The sequence below is a fragment of the Xenia sp. Carnegie-2017 genome, unplaced genomic scaffold (assembly GCF_021976095.1).
Source record: "Xenia sp. Carnegie-2017 unplaced genomic scaffold, XeniaSp_v1 HiC_scaffold_4, whole genome shotgun sequence".
Lineage (NCBI taxonomy): Eukaryota > Metazoa > Cnidaria > Anthozoa > Malacalcyonacea > Xeniidae > Xenia > Xenia sp. Carnegie-2017.
This window is the reverse complement of record NW_025813504.1, coordinates 2,847,292-2,868,911: the sequence shown is the minus strand read 5'-3', so window position 1 is coordinate 2,868,911 and position 21,620 is coordinate 2,847,292. Positions and strand designations below refer to the sequence as shown.

Below are 21,620 nucleotides of genomic sequence, written 5' to 3'. Positions count from 1 at the left end.
GTATAAGCAGTCGGCGCACGTTATCAGGAGGGAGAGTAAATGTTATTGTGCTCAAGCTGGCTTCAACCAATCATAATGAAAGTATGGAAGTTAGCATTCCAGGTATTTTTAATTCAATAAATGGATCACAGTCCAAAATGAGTAATTTTATAGTCAAATGTAAAATGTAAACAAACTTCTTGAAAAAAAAGTAAAACAAAAAAAAGTGAACAAAGAGTTTAATTATGCGGAAGATACAAATTAAAAAAGATTTATTTTTACTGACAAAAACTAGAAAAGTGAAAGTCAACCCTTACAATACAGCAAGGAAGAGAAAGAAAGCAAGTTTTGTTTCAGGACAAATAATGCTGTACATAATAAACATTTTAATAACCTCGCTTTCACGATCTTTATTTTACTAAGCATTTGGTTGGTGCAAAAAGAACTCGGCCCGATATTTCTCCGTAAAGACCTCGAGCTCAGTTATTAAGGGCTTAATATATATGAAAAAATTTCTCAATTCTGGCTGGCTCGTATATTATAATTCCATTGCATGTTAACTTTCATAACACCATAGCTTTCCCACACGCAGCTAGAACAAGGTAACTACTTTTGGCAGTGCTCATATTTTTTCCAAACACGTCTTGCAAACGGTGAATTGAAAGCTCGTTCACCAAGGAAAATTTACGTAAACTTGCACCAGACATTGCATTTGCTTTATTTACTTTAATTTAACTTTCACGCCTTTCAAATGTTTTATTTTGATTGTCTCTTACATCACTTCTTTGTCTGATTAACCAATCAGGAGCAATTTTTTTAAAAAAAATGCACTATATTTCCTTTTTCTGAACCGTGTTTCTTATTTTTTCCCTCTGGTATTCACAATAAATTACACTGCTCTTAATTAACCAATGAGAACTGAGAAATTTATTCATGTATATTATTACAACGTAAATCAATGAAAACAACCTAATGTTGGCTTCTGAGTTTTACACGAAAATGGCGATTATAAAAAATGGACAAATGACATTTGAATTTCAGTTTAACAATATTAAGCAACATTTGCACCTTTATGAACAACGTCCTTAGCCAAACGATTTTTGTCGATCTTGCGTAAAGCAGCGGCAAGTTCTTCGTACCACAACTGCTTATTTTCTCGTGATTCAAACCAAAACGTTAGCATTTTAAACCCTTGCCAGATCACTTCATGATGATTTAGTTTAATACTTTCTACTATTGCATCTCTGACCTTCAGAAATATTGCCAAGTTCTTCCATTCACCGGGAATTTCTTTGGCAATCTCTAGCAGAATTTCGTTAATTTCTGCAAAAAAACGCACATTTAAAAGCAAGTTAATAGCATTTTTTACTTTGGAAGAAAATGTTGGACATCCTACATGAACTTTATAAATATACATAGGAAGACACTTGTTAAAATACATCAAAGGTATGTCATAGGTAGGTAGGTAGGTAGTTTATTAAAATATTAATTGCAGCCTTGCGGCTGAATTGCAAATATCTAAATTAGTAAAATTATAATAACAAATAAGTATCTAAAAATAAGTATCTAAAAATCTAAAAATAAGTATCTAAAAATGGTACTCGCTAACACCAACAGAGACAAAGAAAACTCCATACCTGGCCACTTTTGTGTAACTTTATGTACACAAGGACAGGATGAACGAATTCCTCGCTCTGTTGGTGCGAGCAAGCGGAACTATATATTTATGTTTACTTCTCAGGCTATATTTACAGTTATTTTTGTTTGGCAGTAAATTTCTTAATTTATGGTGTTCATTTGTTTCAATTGTCTGGAAATAACATTTACATAAATCTTCATGGTGTAATTCTATTGGTGACATATCTAGCTTTTTTAGCCCAATTTTATAACTATCATAAGGAAATATTATTGATATCACTCTTTTTTCTACACGTTGGAATTCATTTTTTAAGTAGTTTGGTAAGGAATTGATTTAAGTACAACTATGGATAACAATATAATGGTGCTTTCAGTAGTAATGTGTCAAAATACTAGCACCAAATTTATGCGATCTACATTGGAAGTTTTATCAAAGTGCATTTTGCAGTGAAATTAATTTGCAATTTTTTGCATGATTTAAACTGCATACGGTACGTAGCTATAAATTATCAGCCAACACTGCTGACTGCCCAACATAAAATTCGAAATAAAGTCATTTTTTAAAAACAAATATTTAGTATTTGTAGCGTTTCTTCTTTACAAAAGACATCATCAGACAGGTAAATAAATAATCAAGTGTGCGTTTATATTTACATATTGGAAGTGTAGTAATGAGTGTTGGATTACAGTGAAGTGTGATGAACATGATATATATGTATATAAAAATATTATATAAAGTATGAGTGAAGATACTGATATGGAGTGTGAAATGGACGCAAAACGTAGTGGGATATTTAGAAAAGTTCAAGTGGGATGGAACTGCCTTGGTCATTCAATGTAGGTGTTAGATGTGAGAACAGGAGGCTTTCATGGATCATTAAGTCAGGAGTGTAAGGTGACGATGAGATGATACTGAAGTCGTCCAAGGAAGCTGTGATGACTTTTTCCCTGTCAGGTGCGAAATTCCCAGGTGCTCTGATATTCTGGTTTAAAGATGGCTTTGGTTTGACCAACATACGACGCGTTGCAGCGTCGACTCTTAAATAGATAAACAACACGAGATTTCAGGAACTTAGGAATCTTATCGTTAAAAGGAAAGAAGGAGGAAATGTGTAAAGAATGACGGAAAACTAATCTAATGTTAACGTGAGGGAAGGCAGCGTTACAGAGGCGGTTAAGTTGTGTGCGTATTTGGGAAGAGTGTGAGCCTATGTATTGAAGGCAGAAATAGTCGAGCATCTTGGGCACTGTGATAATATGGGGTTTGGGGGAAAAGACGTCGTCGAGGAAGAGGCGAACAGTTTTGTCCAAAAGTTGACAGGGGAAACCATTTGAATCAAACAGTTTTCGAACCATATCTAGTTGATTGTAGAAGTTTTCGTAGCTTGTGCAGATGCTAAAAGTACGGTAAATAATGGTAGAGATAAGGCAGCGTTTGTAGGTGAGGGGGATGAAGCTATGGAAATTGTTATTTTGTTCGGTTTCAGAAGAGAAAGTTATGTTAGGATTTTGTTATTTGAGAAAGTTGTGGAACAGAGGTATGTCATTAGGGGAATGAAAAAGAAGAAAGCAGTCATCAACGTAACGTCTGTACAAGAAGGGTTTGAATAATAAAGGGCAGTTAATTAACCATTTTTGTTCATGATGTGACATAAAGATGTTAGCAGAAAGTGATTCTAACGGGCTAACCATTGCAACACCGTCAACTTGTTGGTGCACTTTACCGTCAAAGATGAAATGACAGTTTTTACATCTAATGTGAGTAGGCTATGTAGTTGGGATCGTGAAAAATTGTTGAATGAGGACGTGTTAGAGAATAAGGTGTTAAGAATGATATCAATTGTTTCGTCTACAGGTATGTTAGTAAAGAGTGACTTTACGTCAAAGCTTGTCATAACAACACTGCGTGAGTTGGTGTTGCTGTTTAAGAGTTCTTGAACAAACGAAAAAGAGTGTTTGATGATTAGAGTGCTGGTTGTGAGTGGAGTGAGCATTGGGACAAAGAATTTAGCGATGTTGTAAGAATAATGGTTGATGGATGAGAGTATGGGTATGAGGGGTATGGTCAATTTATGAACTTTTGGCAGTCCGTATAGAATACCTATTTGGGATCCAGTGGGGTATAGTACCTGATACGTGTTTTTGTTGATAGCGTTTGACGCTAACAGTGTCTTTAATAGCGATTTCACATTGCCTTCGAGTTGTAGGGTGATTTTAATCGGTTCTTCGTTAAGTAGTTCAAATTTAGTTTTGTCGGAAAGAATACCATCCATTTTCTTGCTGCAGTCTTCTTTATTAAGTATTACTATGCCGTTGGCTTTGTCGGGTTTCATGATGGCGAGGTTGGTGTCATTTTTCAAGTCGTTGAGACAGTCAATTTCATCTTGTGTATATAGGAAGTTTGGTCGGTTGTAGCTACGATGGCCAGACAGGGCGATATCGTCAATTTTCTCAACCAACAACATCGTAACATAACTTTCACTTCTGAAACCGAACAAAATAACAATCTCCCCTTTCTAGACATTGATATCACACGTTCTGACAGAAAATTCGTAACATCCGTTTATCGGAAACCCACATTCACTGAACTCTTTATACACTACCATAGCTTCATTCCCCTCACTTATAAACGCTGCCTTATCTCTACCATTATTCACCGTACCAACATCTGCTGAAGCTACAAAAACTTCCACAATCAACTAGAGAGGTTCGGAATCTGTTTGCTTCAAATCGTTTTCCCCTCTCAATTTTTCGACAACACTATTCGCCTTATCCTCGACAACGTCTTTTCCCCCAAACCACCTATTATCACCGTGCCCATGAAGCTCGTCTATTTCTGCCTTCCCTACACAAGCTCACACTTTCTTCAAATACGCCCCCAAATTAACCTCCTCTGAAAAGCGGCCTTAACTCACGATAACATTAAGTTTATTTTCCATCCTTCTACACACATTCGCTTCTTCTTTCCTTTAAAGGATAAGATTCCCAAGTTCTTTAAATCTGGTGGTTTTTGTCTCTTTACGTGTCGACGCTGCAACGCGTCGTATGTTGGACAAACCACACGCTATCTTCAAACCAGAATCTCAGAGCACCTAGGTTCGTCCCTTACAGGAAAACAGTCATCATGCCCTACCAAATCGAACATCCTATCTCACATCAACATATCAGGTCAAGAGCTTCCTTTGACGAATTCACTACCATCTTATCCTCACATTAAACTGCTGACTGAATGATCCATGAAAGCCTCCTGATCTCAATCTATTACCTACACTGAATGTCCAAAGCAGTTCCGTCCCACTCGCACTTTTCTAAATATCACACTACGTTTTACGTCCATTTCATACTCCATATCAGTATCTTCACTCATACTTTATATAATATTTTTATATACATATATATATCATGTTCATCACACTTCACTGTAATCTAACACTCATTACTACACTTCTAATATGTAAATATAAACGCACACTTGATCATTTTAATTTCCTGTATGATGATGTCTTGTGTAAAGACGAAACGTATAAGTAATTTCTTAACAAAATGGTTTTATTTCGAATTTTATGTTGAACAATTGTCTTCTTAACACGAATTCGTTTCTCGCCTGTCAAGTCCCTCGCTACAACACTGATGATGTAAACAATAATTTATTTTTGCATAAAGAATGTGTCATTATGGACTTTGCAGCGAGAAGAATTCCCTAGGTTTTTCAAGAATATGCTATTATTCGGCTCAGTCCTCTATAGAGCCTCTTTATTCCTTGTATTGTCAATTTTACACAACAACTAACCATATTGTAATCATACAACAATAAGCTATAAATGCGCGTGCAGTGTTATGCGCATAACGGTGTTGTACTTTATAAAATTATTAGAATGATAAAAGAAAACAAGAGTGCCGAGTAATAGCATGAAAGCATGAGTGTTACAGGGAAAATTATACTTTTCACATATTTACTGCATTTGACTTGGTGTGCTATAATGCTAGAGTCGTTTAAGTAATAAAATGTTTTCGAAATAAGTTATAAGCCAAATGCCAAATATTTTCTGTTTCATTTTTTCATTTCTTAAAACCAATTGACTAAGTAGGAATTGTCGTGCAGCAACCTGATTTATCAGCAACCTGCATTTAGATTTAATCCGATCAAAAACTGATGATGCATGACAATCTCCCTAACTTATGATAAATCCATTACTCTTGCAAAGCATTGTAAAAATCTAATAGCATTAAATAAGGTCAGCAAACGGGAGGTTACAGGAATATTAGGGAAATTGCACCAAGCCTCCCAGGGGTTATGAATTGTCTTTTCTGCTGTGGAGTGGTTGTCACTTTTATGCTTACGTAACACTGCATCGTCATGATTATAAAACACACTTACGTTGTGGCTACAGAACGTTAAGAAAAGCTTTTACCTGATTTTACATAGAAGCCCAAATGCAGTACTTACTACAATGTCTCACTCACTGGACTGAGTGCAGTACGTAAAATTAAAGAAACACAGCCCATAAAATTTAAGACTTCTAGTAAGTCTATTATCAGAGCAATGATAGAACATTAAATCTCAACTACAGCAAAGGATGCCATATTGGAATCTTAGAAAGAAGGTCCAAAAAACCATATTGTACACATTTCGCTAAGTGGAAAAAATCTTTGTAGAAAGACAAATTAACTTTTTAAATGTGATGATAGAAAAGGCCGTCAACTTCCTTGCCCAAAGATTTAAATGTGTTGGCTACAGTGCAATTAATACGGCCAAATCATCATTAACTATATTAATTGCAAATTGTGAGATCTTTTAAAGAAAACAGACTGGTGTGAGAATTGGTAAAAGTGATATTTGAAATAAAACCAGCTTTTCCAAAACGTAAAGTAATATAGGATGTTAGAGAAGTATTGACATGCCAGAATTTAATAACGCTGACGCCAGAACTCGAACTTAAACAACACAAACATAAATTAGTTATGCTGCTGTCAGCCTGTTACTTACATGGTGACAAATGAGTCATAATAATCATAAGCTTGATTTTCAACTGTTGCAAAAACCAGGAAAACATATTCATCACTATAGAAACAAACTAAAACTCACCAGGTCAGTATGCGTATTTCAAACAAAAAATTTCTGTTGATCTTCACTAATTTTTATTGAAGAAAATATTAAATTTTGTAATAACATGCTTATTACAATACGTTTATCATAAAAATCAATGCAAACTTCAAAAATTTATGTTTCTATCTTTAGCTAGTGACATAGCTGATGAAAAGTTGAATTTGGAAAATTAAACAAGACTTACTTTTATTCCAGTGAATTTTAGGCTATCGTTTGCGTAAAATACTGTTGAATGTGTATGTTTTTGATCTTATTGTTCTTAGGCCATGGGCCGAATCGCGAAAAGTCGTTTTGAAGTAACATCGGCATGCGTCTACTGAGGTACCAGCTGAATTTCACACAATAGGTAGTTTATATTTAACAAATAGATATTATTTAAGCGTTGTCTATACAGATTTAGATACACGGGTATAACGTCATTTGCGATAAAAACTAAAGAAGTTACACCAAGCCACCAGGGCGAGTATTATTTCACTATTATTAGACTATTTTTTCACCGAACAAACGAAAAATGGCATTTTTTCTCTTCTTGACTGAACCAAAAATCATCAATACCATGTTCCAAGTCTATTTCTCTACTTCGGTTTGTTAATAAAAATGCTAAGTCACTCGTGTGGTCTTGATCTACTGTGTAAAATTATGGCTTTGAGAACCTTATAGTCGTCTATATTTCTGTCCACAAGCCTTCTTTGCTGAGTCATTACTTGCAATACGAATATAGATTTGGAGCCTTGTCATACTACATGTACAGTGTACTAAGACAGTTCTAGCACAACGCTCAACTATAACGACGTTTCACAACTACAATAAAGATGTCATGTGCACTGCAAACGGCTGTGAATTTTGGTTATGACAGCCCAATTAAAATTCAAAAAGTTAATAAACAGCAAACTAAAAAATTTAAAAAAATCAGTCATAGCTCAACAAATCTCATAACATAACAAAGCAAAAACGACATTTCAGAAACCATCTATCAAACTTATAGTTTAATATTGAAATAACAAGTCGCTCTAGTTAGGTTGAAGCAACATTGACAAAAAATATTCATTCAATATTCATTTCTTATCTTATAAAAACAAAAAAGACAACGATGAATCACTAGTATTCTGAGTGGTATTTGAAGTAAATTTTGAGTAATAAACTTAAATCGAAAGGAAATGTAGGCTTGAAATTCATCTGCATGGCACCAATGAATCTCCCGTATAATGAATTACACGTCGCCAAAAGTAAAAATTAAAATATCTCGATCGCTTTGGTTTTCTCCCTCTCTTGTGAGAAAACAATCGTAATGGAATTTGCAGAGCGCCGGTATGTGTACAAAACAAGAACTCTGAAGAGCAAAGATTTTCAGAGAAAGACAAATTGTCAACGTAAAGGTCGTAAATCATCCCTAGAATTTAACGCGGATTCCAACGTCATTTCGCCTTATTATACATGGAAGTTTTCTTCATTTAAAAGTATAAAAAGTAAAGATAGACCAAGGAGCCAAGTGCAAATGATGTTAATTTTTACAAGGTTAAATAGTTGGAATGTTATTAAACACAAAGGTCGTTATTGTTTGTAGTTGTTGGTTATAGCGCTGTGCTATCATTCTTTGTGTTAATTTTTATTTAGCACTATTTTTGATATGCATAACGCAAAAAACTCCTCATCCGAGTGAGCAACTTCAGCAAGCTTTGTTGTTCACCTTTGTTTATCAAGAGTAGTGAAAGACTTTTCACCCTAACGCTATCTAATTGGTTGAGAGAAAGACTCTATTTGCGTTGAAGACGTAAAAACATAACATTGATTTCACATTTTTCTGATCTGATCATATAATCAAGATAAAATAATAGATTTTTCTTTTTATGCGCGAGTTAAACAATTGACATACATCATCAAGTTGATAAGTACTACTAGAGCAACATGATGGTTAAATATATTTTCGCTCTTCGAATGACGCATGAAAAAATCACAATTTTCGAAGTTGGCCCATGGCCGTTTTGTTTCTGACTCATAACAAGAAACAATTAAAATTAACCTATGACTTAAGATAAGTCTCGTTCAGTTTTCAAATTAACATCAATAACCTTTACACATTTCACGCATATAAAACATAAAGTGCAACCTAGTACATAGATGGGAAAGTTGGTAAAATAAATTGTTCACACGGCAATGTTGTCATCCCTGTTTTTTACGATATTAGGATCAAAATTATGCACCGAAATATTTCGTCCCCAAGATTTATATCTCTTGAGCTTTTACACATTGTTTAATCTTCGCATTTTTAATAATGATTGCTAGTTGATAAAAAATATTTTAACATAAAAAAGGCAAGGCGCACATGCTCTAAGATTTCACTCTATAGCTTTTTTGATGTAAATAATTATTCATGTTTGCATTAAAGTGTCATTATGGACTTTGCAGTGAGAAAACTCCTTAGCTCTTTAAAGAACAGGCCTTTACTCCTGTCTTTTACCTGTAGAGTCTTTTAACTCTTCGTATTGATGATTTTATCACACAACTAAACGTATTCTAATCATACTACATTAAGAAATACATGCCCCTCCATGTTAAGCATACCAATGTGTATAAAATATACTTATTACAATTGATGGTGTGTAAATAAATGCACATAACGATGTCATTTTTCATAAAAGTATTAGAATGAAATAGGAAAACAAAAATGCAGAATGTTTGCATGAAAGCAAAAATGCTACAGCGAAACTTATTCTTTCCACAAATTTACTACACTTGACTTGGTGTGCTATAGGTCTATAGTCGTTTAAACAATAAAATGTTTTGGAACAAGATATGAACTCCTTGCAGAATATTTGCTGTTTCCTTTTTCCATTTCTTAGAACCATTTGACTATGTAGAAATTATTGTACAGCAGTCTGATTTGTCAGCAATCTGTATTTAGAATTAACCCAATGGAAAACTCATCATCCATGGCAATATCCCTATTTTTTAAAAGCCACTATTTTTGCAAAGCATTCCAAAAACCTAATAGCATTAAATAAGGTCTGCAAACCGGAGGTTCAAGGATTATTAGGAAAATTATACCTAGCATCCCAGTTGTCATTTATTGTCAATTTTACTATATAGTGTTTGAAAATTAAAAAACAACAACATTAAGAAATGGATTGGAAATTTAATGCTTATATAACACTGCCTAGTCATGATTCTAAAATACAGTTGAGTCATTGTTACAGAATGTTGAGTTTTATACCTGATTTCACATAGAAACTCAAATGCAGTAATTACTACAGTGTCTTACTCACTGGACTAAGTGCGAGATTTGAAAATAAATATAATTGGACAATAAAAATATTTAGAATCACCAAGGCTAAGAAGATGTGCATGGGTTATTTGGTAGCATTTATCCAACAAAGTAATGTCTCATTCTACAAATCTAACCCAAAGTAACACAGCCCGTAAAAAAATAAGGACTACTTTTTTGTCTATTTTCAAGGCAAATATAGAACGTTACAACATGTCAACGATATCAAAAGACATCATTATGGAATCTTAAAGGCAAAGGCATAACTAGAACGTTAATTAAGGTAAGGAGAGTGTATAATCATATATTCAGTTGTGCCATTCTGATTTCTTTTAAAATTCAATTCCCTTTTAAAAGAAAACAGTAGGGCACAACGGAATATATGAATATGCACCCAAAATTAACGTTCTAGCTACGCCTCTTCTTAGAGGGAATCTTATAATGCATATACTTTTCAGAATGGAAAAGAATCTACGTAAAAAGACAGAAAATAAGCCAGCTTTGCCAAACGTAAAGTAATATGCGATGTTAGAGAGGTATTGACTGCCAAAATTTAGTAACCCTAACGTCAGAACTCTACCTGAAACAACATACAGTTAAACTCGTTATGTTCCTGTTTCTTTATATGGGGGGCAAAGATACTAAACCACTTATAAGTTTTATAGAGAACTGGTACCAAATCAGGAAAAACGTATTCACTGCTGAAAACAAAGTAAAACACACTTGGTCGGTGCGTGTATCTGCACAAGAAATTATCTGTTAATTTGGCTCAGTTTTTATTTACGTCTATACTAAATAATGTAATAATATGCTTATTAGAATAGGTTTCATACTATAAAAATTTCTGCAAACTTTAAAAATACCATGTTTTTACGTAGTGACGTATCTGATGAAGAGTTGGAGTTAAAAAACTGAGCAAGACATATCTTAACTTGAAGTTATAGGTTTTAACTCTACTCGTCATCATGATAGCGAAGGCATAGCATGCCTTTTCATATATCTATGTAATACAACAACAATAACACTCGTGCATCTTCCTATATGGTTTGCGTTAAATACTGAATGTTGAATTTGTATTCTTTTCATGCTACTCGTTCTCACTCATAGCAAGAAAGAAGTATAATCAAATTTTGCCTTAAGCTAAATTGTTCAGTTTTTAAATCAACTGCATGCAAGGAGATTCACATATTTCACATGTAAAAATAGTGCAACCTAATGCAGATATGAAAAAGTTTGTTGAACTAAATTGTTTCAAGCGTATATGTTGTCATGCCAGTGTTTATTGTCTTAAGATCAAAATTATGCACGGAAGTATTTTGCTCCCAAGCTTTATGCCTTCTAAGTTTTTATCTTGTTTTTTAATTTGTTGTACGTTTGATATTGTGTGTTCACAAAAATATTGCCGCATAAAGAATGTAACTTAAACATGTTCTAAGATTTGAATCTTACTTTATGCAGTAAACTAGTTGGTTTAAGCTAAGTGTTTTTTGTAAGATACGTTATCTATGTAGTCAAAATGATTGTTCTCAAATTTGATTTAACATAGTTGTGACATTAAAATTATCAATGAAGAATAAAATTTAATTAATTTTTGTTTTTTTCTTCCATAGTTTTCCCTAGAGAGCTGTACAATTTTTGGAAAGGAATATAGTGAGTCACCTGGATGTGCTTTACGTTTAAGGTATTGCGTACAAAATTTGTTCTAACAATGCTGGTTTTTTAAACTATTTTAATGTCACAAAAGTAATATGTGTTATTTGAAATTCTACAACCTAAAAATAACACCAAAATTTGCCAAGTTTCTGTTATCTGTGATTGCAAAATGTTCTAACCGCTTAGTTTTATAACAATAAACAATATTTATAAACCAAAGTTAAAGAATATCTGAAGAATCAATGGAATCTACTTGATCTAGATTCCAAGTATTTCCACGATTTCTACTCTTTCTGACTATTAAAGAGTTCATGTAATAAAGTTCTAAATTTTGTGAATTACCTTCTAATATAATAAACATACCTTCTTTTTTCTCCGTATGAACGTGTAAATTTGAAGGGGATTTAGCATCAGCAGTAAAATGAGACTTTAATTCTTTGAAAAAGATATAAAAGTAGAGCAAGTGAGCTATAGCGTAAAATAAAAAGTTGCTTTTTATAATAAATATGTTTCTATGGAAAGACTGAGTTACCAGGAGTTTATAAAATTTACTAAATTAAAAAAAAAGAAAAAACCCAAGAATCAATTCTTCAAGTAAATGATTAGAATTTAGCTACACGTTCTTTCCAAAAACAAAGATATATATCAATCTAGGATTTTAAAGTAATAAAGAATCTTTTAGAATCTAAGTATTGGAAATCTGGTATTTTTCCTAAAATAATCGAAATAAAAAACTGAAAAAATGTAGAACTTTATTTGTGTCCTAATTGTGTCCTGTGTTTTAATTTTTCTAATTTTTACGAACAATAGTTAAAAGCAATTAGTGGAAAATTTTTTAACTCGTCATATATAGAGCAAACAAAACAAATTGGTAATAAAAATAGCTAGCCCCAGCCTTGTAGTTATGGTAAAAATTAAGAACAATTTTAAATAGAGTACTTGAGATTTTTTTAAAGCATACGTTTATATTAAGTAAAAGCAGATACTTAAAAAAAGTAAAATAGTTGAACCAAGGCAAAGTCAAACAAATTGTATTTAGGCATATCAGTTTAGAAATATTTAGGAGGAAAAGCTTCTCAGTAGTTTCTTGGCCTAAGTTGCAAACCACACAATAAAGCATAAGATAGAAAGAAAACATGGAAAAGTTTACCAAATACAAATTCTAGTTGCATGTGTCGTGTTAATAAAGCTTAGTTTTATTTATGTGTTAAATGAGATTTAAAATATTTTTGCTCCTAAAAATATATTGAAGTGCATTACATTTTTCTCAATTCGCATCAAACTTTAAGAAACAAATCTCTTTTATCCATTTACTACAAATGGACTATATATAAGAGAACTTCACTTAATATATGCTCAAGATGGTTAAACGGCCATTTCTCCAAATGAATCTGAGTTTCACTAAAAACTGAGATTCATATGATCATTTCTCCAAATGAATCTCAGTTTCACTAAAAACAGCTTTAACTAATTTTATAAATTTTCCTCAAAATTTTTTTTCTGTTCAGATCTAGCCAAACTTAATACAAAAGAATTCAAGATTTGTAAACACAAAAGACTTGAAAAATTTAGTCTGAAATTTTTTAAAAACCTCATAAGTTACACTAAAAAACGCTTATATATGCTATAAAATACATAAACAAAAATAACATACCAATACTGTTCGAAGATACAGTAACAACAACATGATCAGAAGAAACTGATTTTCTTTTAATTGCCTGCGCTCTTTCATCAAATTCTTTTGCCTTGTCATTTTCTTTAGTACGATGGTACACTTTGCCTAGATTGCTTAAAGTCGTAGCTACATCAACATGTTCAAGACCAAGTGATTTTAGTCGAATTTCCAACGCTCTTTTATAACACATTTTGGCTTTGGCACGTTTGTTGGTTTTATAATAGACATTACCCAGAGAGTTTAAAGTCGTAGCTACATCAACATGTTCTGGACCAAGCGATTTTTGTTCAACGTTCAACACTTTTTCGAGAAATTCTCTTGCTTTGTCATATTCTTTAGCATAAAGGTACACATTACCAAGAGAATTTAAAGTCGTAGCTACATCAAAATGTTCTGGACCGAGTGATTTTTGTTGAATTTCCAACGCTTTTTCATAACACTCTTTGGCTTTGCCATGTTTGTTGGTCTTATAATACACATTACCCAGAGAATTTAAAGTCGTAGCTACATCAACATGTTCAGGACCTAGTGACTTTTGTGCAATTTCCAACGATTTTTCATAACACTCTTTGGCTTTCGCATGTTTTTTAGTCTTATAATACACATTACCCAGAGAGTTTAAAGTCGTAGCTACATCAGCATGCTCAGGACCTAGTGATTTTTGTGCAATTTCCAACGATTTTTCATAACACTCTTTGGCTTTGGCATGTTTGTTGGTCTCATAATACACGTTACCAAGAGAGTTTAAAGTCGTAACTACATCAACATGTTCAGGAAATAGTGATTTTTGTGTTATTTCCAACGCTTTTTCGAGAAATTCTTTTGCTTTGTCATATTCTTTAGTGCCATGGTACACATTGCCAAGGTTGTTTAAAGTCGTAGCCACTTTAACATGTTCAGGACCTAGTAAATTTTGTCGAATTTCCAACGCTTTTTCGTGAAATTCTTTTTCTTTCTCATATTCTTTAGTACGATGGTACACTTTGCCTAGATTGCTTAAAGTCGAAGCTACATCAACATGTTCAAGACCAAGTGATTTTAGTCGAATTTCCAACGCTTTTTCATAACAATCTTTGGCTTTGGCATGTTTGTTGGTCTCATAATACACATTACCAAGAGAGTTTGAAATCATAGCTATATCAACATTTTCAGGACCTAGTGATTTTTGTTCAATTTCCAAGGCTTTTTCCAGAAATTCTCTTGCTTTGTCATACTCCTTAGTATAAAAGTACATTTTACCAAGATTATAAAAAGGCTTAGCTACATAAACATGTTCAGGACCAAGTGATTTTTGATAAATTTCCAACGATTTTTCGAGAAATTCTCTGGCTTTGTCATATTCTTTAGTATAAAGGTACACCTTACCAAGATTATAAATAGTCGTACCAACATCAACATGTTCAGAATCCAGTGATTTTTGTTCAATTTCCAACGCTTTTTCGAGAAATTCTCTTGCTTTGTTATAATCTTTAGTACCATAGTACACATTACCAAGAGAGTTTAAAGTCTTAGCCACATTAACAGGAGCAGGACGTAGTGATTTTTGTTCAATTTTCAACGCTTTTTCGAGAAATTCTCTTGCTTTGTCATATTCTTTAGTATAAAGGTACACATTACCAAGAGAGTTTAAAGTTGTAGCTACATCAACATGTTCAGGACCTAGTGATTTTTGTGCAATTTCCAACGATTTTCCATAACACTCTTTGGCTTTGGCATGTTTGTTGGTCTCATAATACACGTTACCAAGAGAGTTTAAAGTCGTAACTACATCAACATGTTCAGGACCAAGTGATTTTTGTGCAATTTGCAACGCTTTTTCGAGATATTCTCTTGCTTTGTCATATTCTTTAGTACCAAGGTAAACATTGCCAAGATTGTTTAAACTCGTAGCTACATCAACATGTTCAGGACCAAGTGATTTTAGTCGAATTTCCAACGATTTTACATAACACTCTTTGGCTTTGGCATATTTGTTGATCTCATAATACAAATTACCAAGAGAGTTTAAAATCGTAGCTATATCAACATGTTTAGGATGTAGTGATTTTTGTTCAAGTTCCAAGGCTTTTTCCAGAAATTCTCTTGCTTTGTCATACTCTTTAGTATAAAAGTACATTTTACCAAGATTATGAAAAGGCCTAGCTACATAAACATGTTCAGGACCTAGTGATTTTTGATAAATTTCCAACGATTTTTCGAGAAATTCTCTTGCTTTGTCATATTCTTTAGTATAAAGGTACACCTTACCAAGATAATAAATAGTCGTACCAACATCAACATGTTCAGGATCCAGTGATTTTTGTTGAATTTCCAACGCTTTTTCAAGAAGTTCTCTTGCTTTGTTATAATCTTTAGTACAATGGTACGCATTGCCAAGACAGCTTAAAGTCACAGCTACATCAACATGCTCAGTACCTAGTGATTTCTGTTCATATTCCAACGCTTTTTCAAAAAATTTTCTTGCTTTGTCATATTCTTTAGTATAATGGTACACGTTACCAAGATTATAAAAAGTCATAGCTACCTCAAAATGTTCTGGACCGAGTGATTTTTGATGAATTTCCAACGCTTTTTCATAACACTCTTTGGCTTTGGCATGTTTGTTGGTCTCATAATACACATCACCAAGATTGTTTAAAGTCGTAGCTACATCAACATGTTCAGGACCAAGAGATTTTTGTCGAATTTCCAACGCTTTTTCATAACACTCTTTGGCTTTGTCATATTCTTTAGAACAACGGTACATATTGCCAAGATTGTTTAAAGTCGTAGCTACATGCACATGTTCTGGACCAAGTGAGTTTTGTCGAATTTCCAACGCTTTTTCATAACACTCTTTGGCTTTGGCATATTTGTTAGTATTATAATACACATTACCAAGATCGTTTAAAGTTGTAGCTACATCAACATGTTCAGGACCTAGTGATTTTTGTTCAATTTCCAACGCTGTTTCGAGAAACTGTCTTGCTTTGTCATATTCTTTAGTATAATGGTACACGTTACCAAGATCATAAAAAGTCCTAGCTACATCAAAATGTTCTGGACCGAGTGATTTTTGTCGAATTTCCAACGCTTTTTCATAACACTCTTTGGCTTTGGCATGTTTTTTGGTCTCATAATATACATTACCAAGATTGTTTAAAGTCGTAGCCACATCAACATGTGTAGGACCAAGTGATTTTTTTCGAATTTCCAACGCGTTTTCATAACATTCTTTGGCTTTGTCATATTCTTTAGCACTACTGTACACAATGGCAAGAGAGTTTAAAATCTTAGCTACATCAACATGATCAGGACCTAGTAAAGTTTTTTGAATTTCGAGACATTTCTCAAAAAATTCCGTAGCTTTTTCGTATTTTCCAATTTTGTAATACTCTATGCCAAGTTCATTTGATATCTTAGCTTCATTTCGCTTTTGTGAATCTTTTTTGAATTTAAAATATTTGGAAATGGATCTCATTATCTTTCTGACATTTCCACCGCTAGAAAAAAATTATCAAAGTTCATGTACTTTTTATTATAAACAAGTACACACAATATATAAATTTACTTTGTTTTTATTCATGTTATTTTAATTTTTAAAGTTTACCGTCTGTTTCCAGCCTTGACAATTCTGAAACAATTTTAAAGCAAAATCACAGTTAACTCTCTGGTCTGATAATAGACTGGTTATATAGCTTCTTTATGTATCACAAAAGTGAAGCCCGATAATATGTGCGACGATACGACATATTACATTCTTTCACGGACAGTTTTCAATAGGACAAAAACGCCAATATTTCATGGCCATAGGAAGCATTTTGATGTCAAATTGAATTGAATAACTTGTTCCACCCATGACGTATATTTTTGATTGTTAAAAAGTCGTGAAACTAAATCATTAAAAAATCTACGTTGGTAAACATTATTCGCCATCATTCCTATCTGGTATTTGAATCTTGTACTGGTGGAAAGAAAATGAAAATCTGGTATAACTTTGTTTATTCCCACTCTGCTATTTTGACGCAGTTAGCTCAGCATGTTCTATGTGTTAATAATACACTTTTAAGTAGTGTTTAATGCGATGTTCTAGCGTCAATAGTGAGCTTTAGTAAGTGTGTATTAATATACAGTGCGACGTAATTCAAGTACGAGTTAGAAGTTTGACCGTGTTCTGGATTGGCACGAGGAAGTTTGTTGTCGTTGTCGCTTCGTCAAAATTTTATTTTATGTAAAAAAAGACCGAGGTTTTTTCTCTGGAAACCACCGAGTTTTGTGAAGCATATAGCTCTAGCTACGGCTTTATTTGTTAATAATATTTTTAACGAATCGGTAATAAGATTTTGCAAGAATATAGGACTCTTTATAGACAGAAAAATCTTTACTAATTTACATTTTATGTTTTATATATTTGTAGTATTTTACTGTTTCTTTACATTCATTTGCATTTAAGATGCGTGGAAGTATAAAAGATATACAAACTTTTTTCGTAATTGAATGACATTATGAAGCTGTTCTATTAAGGCATTTCTAAGTTGCAAAAAATATCCACAAAGTAAAACTTTTATGTCGCTAAATAAATAATTACACTAGCTATATGGACAAAGTTCGACTTTCATGATTTAAACGTTGACAAATATTGATGGAGTATTAGAAAAACTGCCAGTTTTGGCACACCCCAGACTGGTAGCCCGCATACATAAGTCTAGGACGAAGAATCGCACCGGATTGCAAAGGCCAAACCGTGGACAACGGCAGAGCCAAAGTTGGGCGGCCCACCCCCAGCGCCCCGCGCGCCTGTCTTCGGGGGTCTATTAGTTAGAGAGATATTCTCGCATAGAGTATATCCTAACGTTCGACAGCCATGGGGCAGGGCAAGAACAAGGGTGCATGGTTATTACCCGGATAGCTCACCACATGTGGCTGAAGCTACATAGGTGAAAACTGCAGACTTAATATAAGGCGATTAAGGGAAGGCAGGTGACTTCCACAACAATGTCGTAAGTGTAGGGTTGGAAAACAGGCAGAAATTATCCTTTGTTGAGCCTACGGGGAGAATGGGGTTTATGATAAGCTTCGTCCAGAGACATTGGATGGAGCCCTACATCCGGAAAAACACCGAACTCCGGAAGAAGGCGAAAAGTGACTTTGAGGTCAACGTTTACTAGCTGCTGAACAACAGCGTCTTCGGCAAGACGATGGAGAACCTCCGAAAGCGTGTTGATGTGAAGCTCCTCCGGCCAAGCGAGGATGAGAGACTCCGCAAACTTATCGCCAAGCCGACATACAATCAGCATATCATCTTTGGTGATGCGGGAGACCTAGCAGCCGTTCACATTAATAAAAACAGTCTGCTGCTCCACAGGTCGCTCTTCGTGGGTATGAGCATTCTCAACCTCTCGAAGCATCTGATGTACGACTGGTACTACAACCATCTCAAGGCGCAGTACGGGCCAGCTGCAGAGCTTCTCTACACCGACACTGACAGCCTTGTGCTGGAGATCCAGACTGAGGACGTGTACGCCGACAAGAGGAGCAACGCCAGTTAGTACGACACCAGCAACTACCCCAAAGACCATCCGCTCTTCAGCACGGATAACAAGTAGGTGTCGGGGAAAATGAAGGCGCTGAGGTGCCTATCGCTGAGTTTGTGGGGCCCAGGCTTAAGATGTACTCTATCCTGAAAGCCGATGGTCTCGAGGAGCGCAAAGCCAAGGCCGTCAAAAAGGCTGTTTTCAAAAACCATATCCGTCATGCCCAGTACAAAGAGGCGCTCTTCAAAGAAAAGCGCTTCCGCCAAGGTATGGATATGTTGGGCAGTCGTGGGCATCAGATCTTTGGCAAGCATGTCAAAAAGACATCGTTGAGTCCGCTGAACACGAAGCGGTGGATCGCGGCCGATGGGATCTCTATCCTAGCAAACGGGCGTAGGGAAGCCGGTGTCACAGGAGAAGAATTTGATGCTTCATAGAAGAGCTGCTCCACCTCTAAGCGCAAGGCTCCGTGCGCGTAGTACCAGGAGCGAGCGTGATAGTGAAAGCTTTGCTGTTATAAAAACCGTGACAGCAAACAAAAAACGCGACAGCAAATAACAGCGTGACAGGACCCTATCGACTAAGCCGGCGGTGTTTCGGTCCCAAAGGGCACCACTTGGAGCTCCTCGCGCACAAACGCGCGCTTGGGCCCATCGCTCAAATAATAGAACACGGGTTTCCCGCCCTCAACTACAGCCCGCTCGACCTGGTGAAAGGTCACACTCCAGATAGGATCGGTCGTCCTACGTTGGTCGCCCTACGCCGGTCGCCCTATGCCGTTCGGTCTTCGCCAGGCGCATACAAATCCCGCATCATAAGATCCGATGGTAAGCGTCGCTCTTTGAAACCAAATGAACGAAGCGCCTGCGCAGCAGGTTTGGCCTTAACGCTCTTCTTCCGAATCGCAATGGAGGGCTTTTTACCTGTCAAACGAGTAGATTCATTATTGAGCGTTTTAACCACCTCAGGTAATCTTGATACCCATTCTTTGTTCCGAATTCCGGGCTCAGCCAGCTCATGATGATACTGGAAGCCTAAAAATCGCTCCGCTAAAGTTCGATTAAATCTTTCTATAATCCCCTGACCTCTATGAACCCCGACCTTACCCTTCGAAACGTGACACCATTTTTATCACACGCTTTTTGCACAGCCCCGCTGAATTCCGAGCCAGGGTAGACTAGTAAAACTTTAGGCAAATAGGCACACGGGCATCAATAGACTCTAACGCCTTCCCAACCTGGGTCGCTATCTTGTCTGTGATTGCCTGGGCCTCCTTATACTGACTTGCTACGTCGACGACCGTCAATGCATATTTGAATGTGTGTCTTACAACTATATCGTGAGGCAAAAACAAGAAATCGGCCTGGTGGACCTCATTCGGGGTGCTGATGTCAAACTTAGGTCGGGGGATAGCACTTTGCGCTGGTGCAGGCAAGTAGATCTGCCAGATGGCCTGTTTTATTAGCCATTCATGGGCCCCATCCTTGCCGACGCCAGCCTCTTTAGCCAGGTTTGGGATAGCAACACGGCTGCGCCAGTACCCCGCAGGACTGTAGTACGCCTCTGCAAGGCATTCCTCAACGTTTCCGTCCGTCCGTTTGGTAGAAACGTGACCATGCTTTGTCGGGACGACGGCTTTGATACTACGTGTCGTAGGCAACTTCTCTTCAGTTTCGAAATCGTCAGGGGCAGAATCAGTGGTCAGAGGCACAAGGTCGAGCACCTTCTAATCATTAGCTAGAATGTCTTTGCCGAACACCCCCTTTAATCTTTTTAAAATCCCCTCTACAGAGCCCTCTTCTATAAACAGCTGCCCTGCCAGGACAGCATGACGCCCGCAGATAGCCGTTGCTCCATTCTGCACTACAAACATTTTCGTAACCATGACCCGCTCGGGAAAGGCCTCCAGAAAATATTTGCGCTCTGTATATGCTTCATCTAATTCTACCAACGCACGTCCAAAGCTATCGAAGACAAGCACATGCATTCCAGTACAACAAACAGTTAGCCAGTGGTGCCCCCTTTCAAAGGCACAAAAAGCGTGCCTTCCAGCGTTAATCAGTTCTCAATGATGCGCCGGTACACATTCTCGAGGTGTTGGAGCGCCTCTACTGTAAGTGGGAAGCGACCGCAATGAGCAATGCCGCCCTTTGCCCGCACCGCGTACGGTGGGTTCTTTTTTCCCATGTCGACGAACGCTTCCCGAGACATTGCTTTCCATCCCTCCAGCGAGACATCGGCAATATCGCCGAGCCCCTGAAGAGGGAAACCTCTCATTTGCAGACCTTGACCCCTGAGATCGTGGCGAGCTGCTGAAGCAACACCATGGCAGGCAAACCAAAGCTCCTCCGGAAGACCAATCATTAGCGTGATACGCGATACGTGATACGGGGTAAATCAGATCCGTGTAAAGGAGGACTGTCCGCCGACACGCGCTTAGTCCTACTGCATAAGGAAGGGTTTTCACGATTCCGGAGGAGCCACCTGCGGCATCTCACGATTTACCTGCCGCAATCTCGCCTAAACCAAGGATGAGGGGTGGGCTATCTTTTTCATCTTCAAGGTCTTACCAGCCGGCGCCCTGACCTGAACTCGGCTCTGAGCCCACACGTAACTGAAGACTATACCGTCATGACCGGTGTTGGCCAGAGTATGGTTTATAACTTTGATGAGGTACCTGACCTCTGGGTTTGTCCCCGTGAGGATGCTGAGCGCGGTCTCGCTGCCCTCAATAACAATATACAACTTGTTGCTTTCAGGCCCAGCATTCAGAAAATGGAGCTCAAACTGGGC

General features: G+C 36.2%; 1 protein-coding gene across 1 annotated transcript in view; it reads right to left on the bottom strand.

The window, feature by feature from the left end:
- Nucleotides 1-202: 202 nt before the first annotated feature.
- Nucleotides 203-21,620, bottom strand: part of LOC124455859 (tetratricopeptide repeat protein 28-like) — a 35,043-nt gene continuing 13,625 nt past the window's right edge. Inside the window, exons 2-5 of the mRNA XM_047006474.1 lie at nucleotides 13,768-16,796; nucleotides 13,294-13,707; nucleotides 12,003-12,074; nucleotides 203-1,302 (exon numbers count right to left, since the gene is read on the bottom strand). Of these exons, the coding sequence (XP_046862430.1) occupies nucleotides 1,031-1,302; nucleotides 12,003-12,074; nucleotides 13,294-13,707; nucleotides 13,768-16,774 (3,765 nt within the window). The 5' untranslated portion in view covers nucleotides 16,775-16,796 and the 3' untranslated portion in view covers nucleotides 203-1,030. The remainder of the gene's footprint in view (nucleotides 1,303-12,002; nucleotides 12,075-13,293; nucleotides 13,708-13,767; nucleotides 16,797-21,620) is intronic.